General features: G+C 37.6%; 1 protein-coding gene across 2 annotated transcripts in view; it reads right to left on the reverse strand.

The window, feature by feature from the left end:
• GCH1 (GTP cyclohydrolase 1) overlaps nt 1-20,223 on the reverse strand; it is a 75,288-nt gene that overhangs the window by 19,301 nt on the left and 35,764 nt on the right. For both annotated transcript variants that reach the window (XM_004370881.2, XM_023726206.1), the window contains exon 2: nt 7,128-7,237. In XM_004370881.2, the coding sequence (XP_004370938.1) occupies nt 7,128-7,237 (110 nt within the window). The remainder of the gene's footprint in view (nt 1-7,127; nt 7,238-20,223) is intronic.

A 20,223-nucleotide genomic window follows, 5' to 3' on the forward strand; every position in this document is an offset into this window, starting at 1 on the left:
ACTAGATAGTAGATAAGAATTATCTTAGGTGAAGGGAAGGACAGCACACACTACAGGGGAAGTCAGCACAACTGGACTAAACCAAAGCTAAGAAGTTTTCTGAATACAATCAAACACTTTGAGGGAAGAGTAGCAGGGGTAGGGGTCTGGGGACATGCTTTCAGGGGACATCTAGGTCAACTGGCATAACAAAGCTTATTAAGAAAATGTCCATCCTACTTTGGTCAGTGGCGTCTGGGGTCTTAAAAGTTTGCTAGCGGCCATCTAAGATGCGTCAATTGGTCCAACTACCTGGAGTAAAGGAGAATGAAGAACACCAAAGACACAAGGAAAGTAGTAGCCCAAGAGACAGAAAGGGCCACATAAACCAGAGACTTCATCAGCCTGAGACCAGAAGATCTAGATGCTACCACCAATGATTGCCCTGACAGGGAACACAACAGAGACTCTGATGGAGCAGGAGAAAGGTGGGGTGCAGAACTCAAATTCTATTAAGAAGACCAGACTTAATGGTCTAAGACTGGAGGAACCTCAGAAAACATGGTCCCTGGATTCTCTATCAGCCTAGAACTAAAACAATTTCCGAGACCAACTCTTCATACAGGGATTTGACTGGACTGTGGGACATGAAATGATACTCGTGAAGAGTGTTCTTCTTAGCTCAAGTAGATAACGAGACTAAACAGGCAGCTTCTGTCTGGAGGTGAGATGGGAAGGCAGAGAGGGTTCGGAGCTGGTTGAATGGACATTGGGAATCAGGGGTGGAAAGGAGGAGTGTGCTGTCAGTATGGGGAGAGCAATTGGAGTCAGATAACAATGTATGTATAAATTTTTGTATGGGAGACTAACTTGAAATATAAACTTCATTTAAACTGCAACAATTAAAAAAATTTTTAAAAAAGAATGCTGAATATTTCAAATTATAAATATGATAGCATTAAAAATTTCCCATAGAACCAAGGACTTCTGTATCACTTGAAAATTTTATACTTATATGCAGGGCTATAATTTGTTTATTGTTTGTACTATTTTTGGTCTAAAGAAACTAAGTCATTTTAGTGTCCATTTAAAAAAATCATCACTAAATAATATGTTTTAAAAAGAAAGTTAGCAAGAACACAAACAGAGATAACTATCATAATCAGAGAAATGTCGAAGCTCGAGCTATGATTTTACAAAATAGAATAGCATCAGATTTCCCAAGGAACAGTTTGTGCCATAATAGACAAACGTTATTGTGTTTATATTAATATGCAATCTGAGGTTTTGCAGAATGTACTTGTTGAAGCACATGAAAAGCAGTTATTGATACTGCTTATGTATAAACAAACACCTCAGGAGATTTGTTTCCTTGTTTCAATGGTTATTTCAGACAATTGGCCTAATATTATTGTCAGTGTTTCTATTCTACTTCCTAGTTCACTGTACAGGGCCTGGGATCTTAAAATCCAGATGGTGCCCAACTACCATTATTGAATTTTTTTGATAAAAGATTCCATTGCAAGATCATGATCCAAAGGAGGGAATGACGAAAGAGTTGTAATTCTGGAATCCAGATTTCTGGCTTTCACGGAGGTTAGGGTAACTCACACAGGCCACTGTCTTTGGGTATCTTTTTGAACTGCAAGTTTTGAGGGGGGAAAAAAACTGGTTCCTGAATCCACTTTTGAGTCAAACAATGGTCCAGATAAAGTAGTAAGACTGTTTTACTCTGGGCATTGTGCTTTTTTGAAGAATTCTGTTTCGTGAAACTGACTCCAAAGATCATACTGAGAGCTATGTTTAGGGTACATCAGTAATTAATTTAATAAGTCTTCAAGACAATGTTGCATGAAATACCTGTCTAATGTTTGTAACAAACTGTCACCCCCTTACTATGCAGAAATATATGTATCTTAAAGAAACCAGGTTCTCAGAGGAGATCGACCTCATGGCTCAGACTCCATTTTGTCTTAGGCTCCATGTCTGCTTCTGAGAAAGTGACCCATGACGGTTAATAGGTAAACCAAGGAGGGGCAGCTTGCCCTTGAGAAGAACACTTAGTATGTTTTAAATAGATTAACTGAAGACTTTCAACAGGAGATGTCCATCCTGTATTATCCTGCAGATCATGTATTCTCTAACGGAAACTTGGCTGTCACATGCAAATTTTTCTATACCTTCTGTTTCCTCTAGACAAACTTTGTGTGCTACTTATGGATATGTTTTTGTATGGTGGATCCAACTATATTAGTTTAGATGATCCCTTTCTAACTGACAGTGAATTTACATGAACAATCTCTTGTTTAGATTCCTGGCAAATGTGTGGGCAATGCACTTCGGGCATTTTAGGATTAACTTTAGATATTCATAGTAATGATGTTAGCAAATATTTGGAAAGGTAACGTTAATTTGTTACACATTGTAAAACAAGAGTCAGAAGAAAACCCATTGGTCTAACATTCAGGGTAGGGTTGGTAGCTTTAATTCCTTCTTATGGTACAGTTGAATTGGGGAAATCTTTAAGAAATTTGTCAATCACTATGGGACAAACAACAGAAGAAGTTGCTAATGGGATGGAAACACAACAGTGATCTCTGACCTCATTAAGCCAAGGTGACATGAGATAACAGAATAGCCTTAGATTTTCTATTAGCCCAAGAAGGTGTAGTCTGTGCTATAGCAAATATTTCTTGATGCAACTGGATAAAAAACATAGGAGAAGTAGAACAGAATATACGTAGAATTAGACAGCAAGCTACTTCGTTACACACTATAACACCCTAACAAACACCAGATTTGGTTGGTTACCATCAGGAATAAGTACAGGGGCTAGATAACTATTGCAAAGAATAGTAATATTCTTAGTCTGCATCTTGATAGTATTAAAAAAACAAAAACCCAAAACCCATTGCTTTTGAGTTGATTCTGACTCATAGCAACCTTATAGTATTAGGTATAATAAAATTTATTATCTATTGTCTTACACACTAAAGCAAAAGACGATCTTAGGCTAAAATGTTGATGTACATTGAGTCTGTTCTTTTCAGCGACACAATTGATGAGAATGTCACTCTTAAGATCCTGGTAAATAACCAGATGGTATCCGGTGGAAAACCAGCGCTGAGTTTAAAGATCCTGCCATGGCTGCCATCTAGGAGCCCAGCTAAGTCCAAATATTGATTATTGATGTGTTAGTTCCAATCTCCAATCAAAAGGAGGGAATAATTTAGGAGATAATATCGGAACCATGGAAACCCTGGTGGCGTGTGGTTAAGAGCTACTGCTGATAACCAAAACGTCAGCAGTTCGAATCCACCAGGCGCTCCTTGGAAACCCTATGGGGCAGTTCTACTCTGTTCTTTAGGATCGCTATGAGTCGGAATCGACTCAACAGCAATGATTTTGGGTTTTACTGGAGCCATTATTCCCTGTCCTTGAGCATAAAGAATGTGACCCAGCTGGAGCTGGACTCACAGGACCCACAAGGACTCACAAGGACACATCAACTGGGCCCTGATGTGTAAAGACAATAGCTAGCACAATCTTGGAAAACATCTTTTAGGGAATCTTTCACATAAACAAATCATAAACAGGACAAAAGACCCACATACTTTTCACTCTTACCTTTTTTTTTCTATTAGCATTTAGTGAATAGGAAGATTTGCTGGACCCATGAAGACCCTCCTGACTTTCATTACTGAAACCAATGATTACTGAGAAAGACAATTGTGATTTAGCAGTTTCTAGCCCATCTGTGAAAAGGTGAAGCTTTCAGTGGTTTTGCCCATTTTGTCATGTAAATGTAGACTGATGATTCTGTAATGTTCCTTGGACTCGGACAGACGTGGCTCTGGTAGCATGCTTGTCCATTTTCCCACTTGTTAATACTCCTTGGACTCGGGGAGACATAGCTTTGGCAGCATGCTTGTCCGTTTCCTACTTTTGCCTCTTTGAACATATGCCAAATAAAACCTTTCTTTTTGTTTTGCTTTTTTTTTTTAAAAAAAAAAAAGGAAAACAGAAAGATAATCATAGCAAAGGATGTAATGGTGAGAGGCCGAGTTCAGGATCAAATTCCTTGGGTCCAGCTCCAGCAGGTCACCAACTCACTCTATCCTTTGGATAAGTCAAAAGCTTTCTGGGCCTGATTTTCTCAATCATAATAAAAGGCAGAGATGAGCTCAAAAGTTCCTTAATTCTTGAAAATCCTGAGCCCTCCTGTCACAACCTCAGCATCACTGATTCAGGATTACCTGACACTGCATGCCTCCTGATGGTAGGGGATGGAATAGGAAGTCCACAGCACCACTGTGAACAACTCTTATCAAAAATGTTTAGCCTTAATCTTATGAAGCTTTTAGATCTAATCCAGTTTATAGGAAATCTAGAGGTTGAAGGAATAAGTTAAACAACACCATGAACGTAATGGAAAAAATCCAGAAGGTGGGAAATTCCACAGGACAATGGGCTCAGTCTCCTAAATAAGACTGTTTTAGAATAAAAGAAACTTAAGAGACATAACAACCAAACGCAATGTGTGGACCTTGTTTGGATTCTAGTTTAAACAAACCAACAGTAAGACAGTTGGAGAAATGTAAATATGGATTAGATATTAAATGCTATTAAGGAATCACTTAATTTTGTTTGTGATAGTGTTGCTATGGTTAAGTAAGAAATGTCATTTTAGAGATGCATACTGAATAATTAGTGGTGAAGAGTCATGATGTCTATAACTTACTTTATGTTCTTTATATATTGCAGGATTTATTGCTAACTTTTTAGGTGTGATAATCAAATTGTGATTATGTTTCTAACAAAAAAAATTCTTATCTTTTAGAGAGACAAACTGGAAGCAGTTATGGAAGAAATAGCATGACGTATGGGATTTACTTCAAAACAGTCTTGTAGGGACACAGATATAACAAGACTGGCCCTGTACTGATAACTGTTGAAGCTGGTTTTGGGAATATGGAACTTTATTATGCCAGTCTCTCTATTGTTACATATGTTTGAAATTTTCCATAATAAGAAGTTTTAAAAAGGACAGCTACCACTATATACCCAATGGATTCAGTAAACTTAAAAAGACTGAAAGTGCTAAGCGTTGGCAAGGATGTGAAGCAACTGGAACGCTCATGTACTGATGTTGGGAGTATAAATTGGTACAACCACTCTGGAAAACTATAAGTCAGTATCTAATAAGTTGAATATGGGTATACTCTATGATTGCTATGAGTCAGAATCAGTTTGATGGCAGTGGGTTTGGTTTTTTTGGTTTGTATACCCTATGATTCTTTTTTTTTTTTTTTAATTTTATTGTGTTTTTAGTGAATGTTTACACAGGAAATAAGGTTCTCATTTAACGATTTCTATACATATTGTTCAGTGACACTGGTTACATTCTTCACAATGTATCAGCATTCTCGTTATTTCCATTTTGGTTGTTCTGTTTCCATTAATCTAGCTTCCCTGTCTCCCCTAGCCTTCTCATCTTTGGTCTAGGGTAAATGTTTACCATTTGGTTTCATCTAGATGAATATTTTGAGGAGCACAGTACTCACAGGTGGCATTATTTATTTTATGGGCCAATCTGTCATTTGTCTGAAAGATGTCCTCTGGGAGTAGTTTGAGTTCCAAATTTAAAGAGTATCTCAGGGCAATAGTCTTAGGGGTTCATTTAGACTCCACTGGTCCAGTAAGTCTGGCCTGTTCTCAGGAATTTGAGTTTTGTTCCAGATTTTTCTCCCATTCTATCCAGGACCATCTGTTGAGTCCCTAGTCAGAATGGTTGGTAGTCGTAGCCAGAAACCATCTAGTTCTTCTGGTCTCAAGGTAGGTGATGTCATCGTTCGTGTAGACTGTTGGTTCTGTAGACTAGTTTCTTACTTTGAGTCTTTGGTTTCCTTCTTTCTCTTTAGCTCCAGATGAGTTGAGACCAATAGTTTTTATTCCCTATGATTCTGCCATTTCACTCTTAGGTACATCCTAATAGAAATACATGCATCTGTGCACCAAAATAATGTTTATAGCAGTATCGTTTGTGATAGCAAAATTGAAAATAAAATAAATGTCCACCAAGAGCAAAACAGATTAAATGGTGATATGCTTATATAATGGAATAATACACTGCAATGAAAATTAACAAACTACAATGACAGACAATATCAACAAATCTTACAATGTGGAGCAAAAGAAGCAAACACAAAACAGTTTATATTGTAGATCCCTTCTATTCATATATAGTTGAAAAACAAACAAAACTAATCTATAGTGTTAGAAATCAATATACTGGTTACCTGTATGGAGGAAGGATGTGTTAGGGATTAGGAAGGGGCACAAGGGGAGCTTCCAGGATGCTAATAACATTCTAGTCTTTGATCTGTGAGGTGGTAAGGAGTTACCTTTATGATTTTTGCATATGTCTATGTTTTGCTTCTATAAAAAAGTGAAAAAATAAAATACTTTCACAATAAAACTTGAAGCAAATGTTAATAATTATTAAAGTTAGTTAATGGATATATAGGTGTTCATAACACTATTTCTTATAAGTCTTCTGTTTGAAAATTATATCAAAAAGTCAAAACAAAATAAAATTATGATACTTGAGAAAGTGGGGAGTTAACAACTCTTTGTCCTAAACCCACATGTTCTAAAAGATATGTTTAATTACTATAAGCTAGATAACACATTATCTAGTTTGCATTACATTCATTTTTGCTAATATAGAAAGGGCTGGAAACAAATTAAATCCACTAATATATAACCTGTGTCACAAGAAATTCTACAAGTCATTACTGATCATGCCATCCTATCTTGGATCAAACATTATTCAGCCAAATAAAGGCAAAGGTTTTCAGAGCCTGCAGGAGCTAGGCTGAAAAATGCCATGTTAACCTCATTATTTTAACCTATTAACATGGTATTTAATATGAAATGCTTGCCCTAAGGGCCTTCTGCTACTTTGCTTTTTTTTTTTTTTAATTCAAACTAGTCAGGTTGTCTAATTTATATATGTATAACTCTAAATATCAAGGATATTAGGAATTAGCAGCTGACTATTTAAAAAATAATCATCCTAATTTTTAAAGTTTTCGTTATGCTTTTAAAAATTGTTAGGAAAAAAACATCAGAAAAGAAAACCTTACCTTTCCAACAAATGGAACTAGATGATGTTCGCACATGGAAAACATGTCTATGTCCTTCACGATGACCATCTCATCATGATCTTCATCAAATATAGCATCGTTTAGGACATCTGAAAGCAGAGGCATGTTTTAATAACATGTCCAACTTTATAGAGAGATACAGAGTAGGAAAAGCTAACAATCTCTATGAGTAAATATAAATAGTCAACATAAGAATGTTAATCCTCACTAAAATATTAAGGAAGTACAAATTAAAACAAGTTATTTTTCTTCTTATCAAATTAGCAAAGTTGTTCTATTTAAACGATGGGGAAAATCCTTATGATACAGTGTTACATGAAAATGTATTTGCAGTAGGATAGAGAGATTGACTGATAGCTTTTGTCAAAAAAAAACTGGCTATTTCTGGGTGCTAGAAATGGGCCACTTCCATTTCCTTCTTTACATTTTCTTGTACTTAATATTTTCTCTATAACAGATGTATAGGAAAACATATCTGAGAAAAAGTCTAATCTTTAGTTTTCTGACTTCTGGGGCCATCAATTCCCCAAATAATTTTCTCTTATAAATGTTTCCCATTATTGTATGCAAACATCAAATTTATTCCAAACCTTCTTCCTTTCCTAAAGGAAATAAATCCTACAGTTTTTATGTATATGCCCATCTGGGTAGGCTCTTGGTGACGAGCAGTGTCTTGTTTATGCTGTGGATTCTGGCACATATGGCCAGGCATACAACAGACATTTAAAAGCAAAAAGTTTTGTATGTGAACTCAGTAACAAAAAGACAAGCAACCCAATAAAGAAAATGGGCAAAGAACTTGAATAGATATTTCACCAAAAAAGATGTACAAATGACCAATAAGCACACAAAAAAATACTCAAAGTCATTAGTCATTGTTGTTAGGTGCCATCAAGTCGGTTCCAACTCATAGCAACCCTTTGGACGACAGAAGGAAACACTGCATGATCCCGCGCCATTATCACAATCATTGTTATGCTCGAGCCCATTGTTGCAGCCACTGTGTCAATCCATCTCACTGAGGGTCCTCCTCTTTTTCTCTGACCCTCTACTTTACCAAGCATGATGTCCTTCTCCAGGGACTGGTCCCTCCTGATAACATGTCCAAAGTACAGGAGACAAGGTCTGACCATCCTCGCTTCTGAGGAGCATTCTGGCTGTACTTCTCTCAAGACAGGTTTGTTCCATTCTTCTGGCAGTCCATAGTACATTCAATATTCTTTGCCAACACCATAATTCAAGGGCATCATTCTTCTTCAGCTTCCTTATTCATTGTCCAGCTTTCGCATGCATATGAGGCAATTGAAAATATCATAACTTGGGTCAGGCACACCTTAGTCCTCAAAGTAATACGATATCTTAGCTTTTGAACACTTTTAAGAGGTCTTTTGCAGCAGATTTGCCCAATGCAATACGGTTTTTGATTTCTTGACTGCTACTTCCATGGGCATCGACTGTGGATCCAAGTAAAATGAAATCTTCAACAGTTTCAATATTTTCTCCGTTTATCATGATGTTGCTTATTGATCCAGTTATGAGGATTTTTGTTTTCTTTATGTTGAGGTATAATCCATACTGAAGTCTGTAGTGTTTGATCTTCATCAGTAAGTGCTTCAAGTCCTCTCTCTTGGCTTTCAGCAAGCACAGTTGTGTCATCTGCATAATGCAGGTTGTTAATGAGGCTTCCTCCAATCCTAATGCCCTGTTCTTCTTATAGTCCAGCTTCTCAGATTCTTTGCTCAGTGTCCAGACTGAATAAGTACGATGAAAGGATACAACCTTGACGCACACCTTTCCTGATTTTAAATCACACATTATCCCTTTGTTCTGTTCAAACAACTGCCTCTCGGTTTATGTACAGGTTCTTCATGAGCACAATTAAGTGTTCTGGAATTCCCATTCTTCACAATGTCGTACGTAATTTGCTATGATCCACACAGTCGAATGCCTTTGCATAGTCAATAATATACAGATAAACATCTTTCTGGTATACTCTGTTTTCAGCCAAGATCCACTGATACCAGCAATGAGGTCCTTCATTCCATGTCCTCTCCTGAATCCAGCTTGAATTTCTGGCAATTCCCTGTCGATGTACTGCTGCAACCATTTTTTTAATGATCTTCAGCAAAATTTTACTTGCATGTGATATTAATAATATTGTTTGATAATTTCTGCATTCTGTTAGATCACCTTTCTTTGGAATGGGCACAAACATGGATCTCTCCTAACTGGTTGGCCAGGTAGTTGTCTTCCAAATTTCTTGGCATAGACAAGTGAACACTTCCAGCACTGCATCCGTTTGTTAAAACAGCTCAATTGGTATTCCATCAATTCCTGGAGCCTTGTTTTTCACCAATGCTTTCAGTGCACCTTGGACTTCCTCCTTCAATACCATTGGTTCTTGACTATATGCTACTTCCTGAAATGGGTGAACATTGATCAATTATTTTTGGTACAGCGACTCTGTGTATTCCTTCCATCTTCCTTTGAAGCTTCCTGCGTCGTTCAATATTTTGCCCATAGACTCCTTCAATATTGCAACTTGAGGCTATAATTTTTTCTTCAGTTCTTTCAGCTTGAAAAATGCCAAGCATATTCTTCCCTTTTGGTTTTCTAACTCCAGATTTTTGCACATTTCATTATAATACTTTGTCTTCTTGAGCCACTGTTTGAAATCTTCTGTTCAGCTCTTTTACTTCATCTTATGTTCCATTCACTTTAGCTACTCTACATCCAAGAGCAAGCTTCAGAGTCTCTTCTGACATCCATTTTGCCCTTTTCTTTCTTTCCTGTCTTTTTAACGACCTTTTGCTTTCTTCATGTATGATGTCCTGATGTCATCCCACAACTCGTCTGGTCTTCACTCATTAGTGTTTAATGCATCAAATCTATTCTTGAGATGGTCTGTAAATTCAGGTGGAATATATTCAAGGTCGTACTTTGGCTCAGTGGGCTTCTTTTAATTTTCCTCAGCTTCAACTTGAACTTGCATGTGAGCAATTGATGGTCTATTCTGCAGTTGGTCCCCTGATGATACTGAGCTTCTCCATCATCTGTTTCCACGACGTAGTTGATTTGATTCCTGTGTATTCTATCTGGCAAGATCCATGCGTACAGTCATCACTTACATTGTTGAAAAAAGGTATTTGCAATGAATAAGTTGTTGGTTTTGCAAAATTCTATCATGCTATGTCCGGATCATTTCTATCACCAAGGCCATATTTTCCAATTACTGATCCTTCTTGTTTAATCATTAGTCATTAGGGAAATGTAAATCAAAACCACAATAAAATATCACTTCACCCCTACTAGGATGGGTATTATCAGAAAAATGGGAAACAACAATTACTGGTGAGGACATGGAGAAATTGGAACCCTCACACATTGTTGAGTGGGATTGTAAAATGGTATAGCCACTGTGGAAAACAGTTGGGTGGTTCCTCAAAAAGTTAAATATAGAATTACCATATGACCCAGCAATTCCGCTCCTAGGTACATATCCAAAAGAATTGAAAAGCAGGGACACAATGTTCATTACAGCACTATCCATAATAGCCAAAAGGTGGAAACAGCCCAAGTGTCCATCAACAGATGAATGGATAAACAAATGTGGTATATACATACAATGAAATATTATTATATTCCATTATTATTATTATTCAGCCATAAAGAGAAATGAAGTTCTGATACATGCTATGACATAGATGAACCTTGAAACAACTTGTCAACAACCTTAACAACTATTGTATGACCCCACTTACACAAAATATCCAGAATAGGCAAATGCATGGAGAAGAAAGTTTATAAGTGGTACCAGGGACCGGTGGGAGGAGGAAAGGGGGGAGCTACTGCACTGAGTCTCTGTTAAAGTCAGTGAAAAAAATTGGAAACGGATAGTGATTATTTATGGTTGTACAACATGGTGAATGTAATTAATGTCACAGAATTGTACATGTAAAAATGGTTGAAATGACAAATGTTTTATTATACATATTTTTACCACAATAAAAAAAATATATTAAATAAGATGACCTCTAAAACAAGGGTTTGTTTTTAAAAACTGTACTGATATCTGGACAGCTTGGCAAACTGGACATATTCAAGATACCAGTGTGATTTCAAAGACTTTGGGGATACCCAGTCCACAATGTATGATTACACAGGGGAAGGAAGAGATGAAATAGAGCTTTGCAGCCACTTATAGTTATTTCCCCTCAGAAAGGTAGACTACCGAGTGAGTCACAGGGAAGATATCCAACTGTCCACCCACACTGCCTGACCTTCAGTGGCTTCGTTGCTACTAGAATAGGGAGGGACTTGCATATATTGAGTCATCATCAAGCTATTCAGAGACACATTTGACTGTGTAGTACAAAAGTCATTAGCATGGTCAACAAAGGTGAACACGTGGGGTTTAGACACACAGACAAGCACAGACACCCCTGTTAGAAGTGGCTGATAAAATTCAGGGAGGAAAAAGCTCAGTGTCATTCTTTAAGAAAATACTCTTTCTCCAAAAGCAGTTTTCTATTCTGAATACTCTGCCCTAACTTTCTATCATATTTTTGAAAGAAGTCCACAAGTAGATCCTTGGTGCTTGTCTTAGTCATCTTGTGCTGCCCTAACAGAAATACCACAAGTGGATGGCTTTCACAAAGAGAGATTTATTTTCTCACAGTCTAGTAAGCTAGAAGTCCAAATTCAGGGTGTCAGTTCCAGGGGAAGGCTTTCTCTCTCTGTCGGCTCTGGAGGAAGGTCCTCAGTCTTCCCCCAGACTAGGAGCTTCTCTCCGCAGGGACCCCGAGTCCAAAGGACATGCTCTGCTCCTGGCACTGCTTTCTTGGTGGTATGAGGTCCCCAATTCTCCACTTGCTACCCTTTCCTTTTATCTCTTACAAGAGATAAAGGTGGTACAGGCCACAACCCAGGGAAACTCCCTTTACATTGGATCAGGGATGTGACCTGGGTTAGGGTGGTATTACATTTCCACCCTAATCCTCTTTAATGTAAAATTACAAGCACAAAATGGAGGGCAATCACACAACACTGGGAATCATGGCCTAGCCAAATTGATACACACATTTTTGGGGGGACACAATTCAATCCATGACAGTGCTCTCAAAAGTACTCTGGATTTCTCCAAGGTTTAAATGTAATGTTATTGCCATGCATAGGTTACTAAGATCTGTAGTCACACAATAAATCTTCCTGAAAGTAAAAACAAGCAAAAAAATTATTTCTTAAAGAACAAGAGAGAACTGTCAAATGTAGGGAGCATTCATTTGCTTTCTCTGGCAAAGAATGAGAGCATCCCCATCCTAATCTCTTAAGACAACCCTATGACAAGTGTTAAAACCCAGCCCTTGAGGTAGGCTAAGTTAAGATCTGGCTCCATCACTTATTAGCTCTTGGACCTTGGGCAAGTCACACTGTACCTCAGTCTCTTTGGCTGTAAAACTGGCATGAACAAAGTGCCTATCTCACAGGGGTACTGTGAGGATTAAATGAGACAATCCACAAGTGTTTAGAACTATGCACAGAAGGGTAAGTGGTAGTTGTTGCTGTTATATTTTTATTGTTATTACCGTTATTTTTAAGATTAAGGGAGTTGCTAAGCTAAGTGTCCTGTGCACACTAATGTATATCTGAATTTAAAAAGCAACAATTTGCTTCTAACCAATAGAATACAGAAAAGAAAAAAATAATAACCTTACAGTGGAGAAACCTGGCAGACTCTACCTTAAGCAAGTGATCAAGGTTAACCTCACCAGTAATAAGACATACTGATATCATGTAGCCCCTGATATGATGTGATGAGAATGGCACATCACTTCTGTGGTAGTCTTCCTAAAAATTTATAACCACATCTAATCATGAGAAAACATCAGACAAATTGAAGGACACTACAAAACATCTAACCAGTACTCTTTAAAAGCATCATGGTCATGAAAGACATGGAAAGACTGAGGAACTGTCATAGACTGGAAAAGACTAAAGAGACATAACAACTAAATGCACTGAAAAAACCAGAATCCAAATAAAGTCTATACCGTAGTTAACAGTATTGTCAAACCAAAAAAAAACCAAACCCATTGCCGTCGAGTCAATTTCGACTCATAACGACCCTACAGGAAAAAGTGGAACTGCCCCACAGGGTTTCCAAGTGATGGCTGGTGGATTCGAACTACACCACTAGGGCTCCAATAGTATTGACCAATGTTAATTTCTTAAATTTTGGTAACTATACTACATAGTCTTGTGAGAGAACATTAGGGGAAGCTGGGGGAAGGCTATATGAAAATTCTCTGTACTACCTTGGTAATTCTTCTAAAAGTCTAAAATTATTTCAGAATTAAAAGTTACCAAAAAAAAAGGCAATAGTACAATGTCCATCAACTGGAATGTATAAACAATGTAGTACTACTCAGCAATAACATGAAATGAACTACTGATAAACGTAATAACATAGTTGAATCTCCAAAGTATTATACTAAGTAAAAGAAGCTAAATACATACACAGAAAGGACTATCTACTTCATGAGATTCTAGAAAAGGCAAAAGTAAAGTAATAGAAAGCAGACAGGTGTTTACCAGGAACCAGACAGGTGGGAGAGCGGACTGGCTGCAAAAGGAAGAATCTTTTTTTGGGTGATAGAAATGGTCTGTATCTTGATTGTGGTGGTGGTTATTGATTTAGGAGATAATATTGGCACCATTATTCCTTGTCCTAAAACGTGACCCAGCTGGAGCTGGACTCACAAAGACTCACAAGGACACATCAACTGGGCCCTGAGGTATAAAGACAATAGCTAGGACAATCCTGGAAAACATTTTCTAGGGAAACTTTCACATAAACAAATCATAAAAACAGCACAAAAGACCTACATACTTTCCACTCTTATCTTTTTCTATTAGCATTTAGTGAAAAGAAAATTTGTTAGACCAATGAAGACTCTCCTCACTGTTACCAAAACCTGTACCAATGATTATTAAGAAAGACGATTCAAAATTCAAAATGTAGAATTATGGTGACTTAACAGTTTCTAGCCAGTCTGTGAAAAGGTGAAGCTTTCAACGGTTTTGCCCATTTGTAATGTTAATAATACTGTTGATTCTGTAATATTCCTTGGACTAGGGCAGACATGGCTCTGGCAGCATGCTTGTCCGTTTCCTACTTTTGCCTCTTTGTATATATGCCAAATAAAATCTTTCTTTTTGCTCTACTAAGCAAGACTTTGTGATACTTTTACACTAGAACATCATACAACTGTACATATTTGTCAAAACTCATCAAATTGTGCACTTAAAGTTGGTGAATTTTATTAAATTAATCTTAATAAAGCTGACTTTGAAAAAAACTTAAAAACAGTAGTATACTATGCAACGTTTTGTGTAAATAAAGTGTTGTTGTTGGTAGGTACCGTTCTATTCATTCCGACTAAGTCATAGCAACCCTATAGGACAGAGTAGAACAGCCCCATAGGGTTTCCAAGGCTGTAATCTTTATGGAAGCAGACTGTGGGTTCGAAGTGCTGACCTTTCAGTTAGCAGCTGAATGCTTAACCACTGTGCCACCAGGGGCGTGTGAACATACACACATACATATATATGCTTATCTGCAAAAAGAAATACTGGATGAATAAATCAAAAAGCTAATAAAAATGGTTACCTATAAGGGACAAAGGAGTCCTGGTGGCGCAATGGTTAAAGTGCTTGGCTGCTAACCAAAAGGTCAGCAGTTCAAGCCCACCAGCCGCTCCACGGGAGGAAGATGTGGCAATCGGTTTCAGTAAAGATGTACAATCTTGGAAACCCTACAGGGTAGTTCTACTCCATCCTTCAGCGTTGCTATGAGTCAGAATCAACTTGATGGCAATGGGTTATAAGGGACAAAGAGAACAGGATAGAAGGGATATGGATGGAAGTGACACATCTTTGAATATCATTTGTTACGTAGTTTTGACTCTGAAATCATGTAAATGCTTTATATACTCAAAATTAAACCGAAAAGAAAAAAAATGGAAACAAGTGATGCCCATACGGCATAATGCTTTGTGTGATAATAGAACACTAATATGTTACCTATATTCTATTTTATTAAAATGAACCCAGACTATAAACTTGACCTAGCCAAATCATTTTTCTTCAGTAATGAAGTTTCACTGCTATAGTTACTTATGTTTTGCTCCAACATATCTGAAAGCTACCATCTGTGGCTAATAAGAACCAAACACTATCACAGATTGTTTTAATTTCCTGCCTGTTATCAGCAGCAAGAAGGTAACCCTGGAAACGAGGATTTATGGCATTCTATTTCCTACTGTTGGTCATAACCAACAAAGGAAAACAAAGCAGCCTCCAAAAGTTAAAGGTTTACCTATAACAATTCCAAACAATGTCAGTTCTAAGGTACACCTTTTCTATGTCATTCATGAGTAAGCGATGACTAACACTGCTGGGCTGCCTCCCTCAAGTATTTGGTTGCCAGGACTCCTTCCAGAAAGACAGTAAGGCAGGCCGAAAGTATGACTCTGAGTACCTATTTAAGCATCTTGTGAATCTCAGACCTCCCCTGAGGACTTGTTAAAACACAGATTGCATGAGCTAGCAAGCCACAGAAAGATATAAAGGAACCTTACATGTGTATTGCTAAGTGAAAGAAACCAGTCCGAAAAAGCTTCATACTGTATGATTCCAACTCTATGACGTTCTGGAAAAGGCCAAACTATACAGACAGTAAAAAGATCAGTGGTTGCCAGAGGTTGATGGGCAGTGGGGAAGGGATAAATAGGTTGTACACAGGGCATTTTTAGGGCAGTGAAACTGTTTTGTAGGATACTATACTGGTAGACACAGGACATTAGCATCTGTCAAAACCCATAGGGCTATACAACACAAAGAATGAACCCTCATATAAATGAGGACTTTAGTTAATAATAATGTATTCATATTGGTTTACCAGTAGTAACAATGTACCACAGAAATGCAAGATGTTAATAATAGGAGGAACAGTATGCAGGGGAGACAGGGAATATATGGGAACTCTTTGTACTTTCTGCACAATTTTTCTGTAAACCTAAAACTGCTCTTAAAAATTAAGTTTCTTTTCTTTGTGTGCTCCTTATGGATATATGTTTCTGTGTGGTAGATCCAACTATACTAATTTAGATGATCCCTTTCCAGCTGATAGTGAATTTATGTGGGCAGTCTCTTGTTTAGATTCCTGACGAATGTGTCAACAATGCACTTTGAGAACTTTAGGATTATCTTTAGATATTCATAGTAATAATGCTAGTAAATATTGGAAAAGTAATGTTAAAATTGTAAAATGAAAGTCAGAAGAAAACCCATTGGTACAACATTCAGGGTATGGTTGGTAGCTTAATCCCTACTTATGGTATAGTTGAAGTGGAGAAATCTTTAAGAAAATTTGTCAGTCACACAACAGTGATCTCTGATCTCATAAGCCAAGGTGACATGAGATAACAAAATAACCTTAGATTTTTTATGAGTCCAAAAAGTGGTCGTCTGTGCTGTAGACAAGATATACATAGAATTAGACAGCAAGCTACTTGGTAACACACTGTAACACCCTTACAAACACCAGATTTGTTTGGTTGGTTACCGTCAGGAATAAGTAGATGGGCTAAATCACTATTGCAAGGAATAGTAATACTCTTAGTCTACATCCTGATAGTATTAGGCATAGTAAAATTTGTCTTCTTTTGTCTTACACACCTAAAAGGCAAAAGAAGGCCTCAGGCTAAAGTGTTGATGTACGTTGAGTCTGCTCAATCCGGCAATGTGATTGATGAGAACATCGCTCTTACTAAATAACCTGGTGAAGAACCAGATGGCATCCAGTGGAAAACCAGCACCATGAGTTTAAAGAGTCTGCAATGGCCGCCATCTAGGAGCTCGACTAAGTCCAGGTATTGATCATTGATGTGTTATCTCCAATCTCCAATCGAAAGGAGGGAACGATTTAGGAAATAATATTGGAGTTATTATTCACTGTCCTTGAGCATAGAGAATGTGACCCAGCTGGAGCTGGGCTCACAAGGACTCACAAGGACACATCAACTGGGCCCTGAGGTATAAAGACAATAGCTAAGATACTCTTGGAAAATATCTTTTAGGGAAACTTTCACATAAAGCCAATCAAATAGAACACAAAAGACTTTCTACTCTTATCTTTTTCTATTAGCATTTAGTGAATAGAAATTTGTTGGACCAATGAAGACCCTCCTGACTGTTGTTACTGAAACCTGTACCAATCATTGCTAAGAAAAACAATTCAAAATGTAGGATCACAGTTTCTAGCCAATCTGAAAAGGCTAAGCTTTCAACGGTTTTGCCCATTTGTAATGTTAATATATACTGGTGACTCTGTAATGGTCTTTGGACTCGGGCAGATATTGCTGTGGCAGCATGCTTATCTGTTTTCCCACTCTTGCCTACTCTGCAACATTCTTTGGACTCGGGCAGACACGGCTGTGGCAGCCTGGTTGTCTGTTTCCCACTTTTGCACTTTTGAATATATGCCAAATAAAACTTTCTTTTTGCTTTAAAAAAAAAAATTAAGTTTATGTAAAAACCACACACACAGATTGCTAGGTCCCACCCCAGGAGCTTATGATTCAGTAGGTCTGAGAATGTGCATTTCTAACCTGTTCCCAGAAGATGCTGATGCTGCTGGGCTGGGAACAACCTATGAGAAGGCCAGCTTTGAAGCAGTCCATGTTTTGTGCTGCTGCATAGACTCTTCACACCTTCAAAACACTCCTACTCAAGTATATAGATATATTTTTAAGGACAAACACAGACCTATGTTTGCTGGGGAAAAAACGAAAGGAAACTCCTAGGAGAGATTCCTCCCTCCTCAAAAGAAAATTCCATCCAATAGAGTTCCTTTAGAATGAATGGTGATAGGAATTAGCATTATCTAGGATGTTGTTTGGTGGTTGACACCAAAAATTAGAGATCTCTGAGGAAGCCAGAATTTTATATTTGATGCATCTTCCTGGGGGGATAATGTTAAAAGGCAATGAAAGAATGTAATTAATGTCATCGAACTGCACACTTAAAAATGGTTAAAATGGCATACTTTTTTTATATATATTTCACCACAAAAAAAAAAAGACAATGAAAGAAGACTCAGAATATTGAGCATGTATCCACCTTAAGGGATAGGAAAAAGATAACAGGGTCTGCCTCCTGGTTTTAGAATTAGAAGAGACAGAAAGACAGAGACACAGACATAGAGACAAACAGACACCTACAGGTATCAGGCCTCTTTGCTCTTGGCTAGAATTAAATCAACTCAAGATACTAACAAAGATACACCCACTCTGATTTGGTTGGAGAAAGATTGAATAGCTGGCCTAAACAGTCATAGTTCCTTCTAACACCAGAGCATACAGTAGTGCTTATTTCATTTGTGCCCATATCTCCCAACCCCACTGGGTTTTACACTCCTGGGGGGTAAGTCTTGTATCTTAAGGTTTTGGAGTTTCTACATAGTGCCCTGTATGCCCTGTGCAGAGCCAGTGTTAAACATAGATCTTCCATGCTTATCCAATTAATGTCAGTCTTTACCCTGTGATTCACTTCCTTAAAACAGATTTTAAAGCAAAGGGACACCAAAGAAACTCATGTGGACAAGGACATAGAATTCTCATTGAGGCATTATTGGCAATAGCAAATTGGAAACTCGACTGTGCATCAGAAGAATGATTGCACAGTTTGGGTACAGTCATACCATAAAATAATATCCAGCAGTGAAAGTGAGTGGATTTGAGCTGCATGTATAAATCCCTGAAACAATATTCAGTGAAAAAAGCAAGTAACAGAAGGATGTGTACCATATGATTCATTTAAATGAGGTAGAAACAATACTGCATGTTATTTATGGACATATACATATAACAAAAGTATAAAAATATGCATGAGAGTAAGAGACACCAAATTCAGGATAGTGGTTGTCTCTGTGGAGGGAAGGTAACAGAGTCAGAAAGAGATTCATAGGAAGCTTAAGTTATATCTGTATTTGTAAAAGCTATTACAGCAAAATATTAAGATTTGTTAAAACTGCAGGGATGTTGGTTAAATTAGTTCTTTACACTTTTCTTGTATGTTTGAGACATTTCATTAATAAAAAGATTTTTTTAACTGAGGTGTTCATATAGCTGCAGGTAGTTTTGACTTTTGGTTTTCTCCCCTGGAAGTGGGGGAGAATCAAGAAAGGGGTCACCTTTGGGCAGAGGGACTTGGGATGGAAGATTCACACAGGAAAGAAACAGCCTGCTTCATGCAGCATTTCAAACACTTCTCAAAAACTTCCCTAAATCACACTCTGCAACTCAAAGGCTTCTGCCCTTAGTGTGGCATTAAAATTTTGCTTCCTACCTGCTGTTTGAAAAATGTGTCCTACTCACGAGTGCAATGTTAAAACAAATTAAAAGGGTTTTAAAAAAAAAATTATACACACACACACACACCCCTCTGCTTTCATTTCTATCATGATGATACACCTCTTATTAGCACTTCACTGTTTGCAGCTTTTTGCACTTAACATGACGGAGCTAACATTTGTAAACTTGGCCAAAATAAGCATGGAGCCAAATATTCCACAGACTGACACAATGGCGGAAATTAAGATGCCTGCAGACACCCAGTCACACCATCTGCTGGAGCAGGCAGAGTTGATGCACAGCTTTGACACGCTCTGTGAACTCATTTCATAAATTGCAAGTCTGTCAGTGGAAAAGCTCCAATGTATTGCAAAGAAAGTACAAGTTTTTTCATTCTGGACATTTTCATTCTTGTCATCCTTGGCAGAGGTAAATTCATATGCTGCTCGTAAGCAGATAAAATATAGCGAAGGCTATTAAAATAGAAATACTGGCTGCCTTCAAAATAGTATTGATATACACGTTTCATTTAGCAAATATAGTACTAGCAAGGTATTCTCATCTTCTCAGCCAGCCTCGTTATGAACGCCGCATCTACTGGTAAGGGGCCAACTTTCCCCACATGAAGCTGTCTTTACTAAATAACACTTCTCCCTGGTTAC

Source organism: Trichechus manatus, unplaced genomic scaffold (genome assembly GCF_000243295.1).
Source record: "Trichechus manatus latirostris isolate Lorelei unplaced genomic scaffold, TriManLat1.0 scaffold00010, whole genome shotgun sequence".
Taxonomy (NCBI): domain Eukaryota; kingdom Metazoa; phylum Chordata; class Mammalia; order Sirenia; family Trichechidae; genus Trichechus; species Trichechus manatus.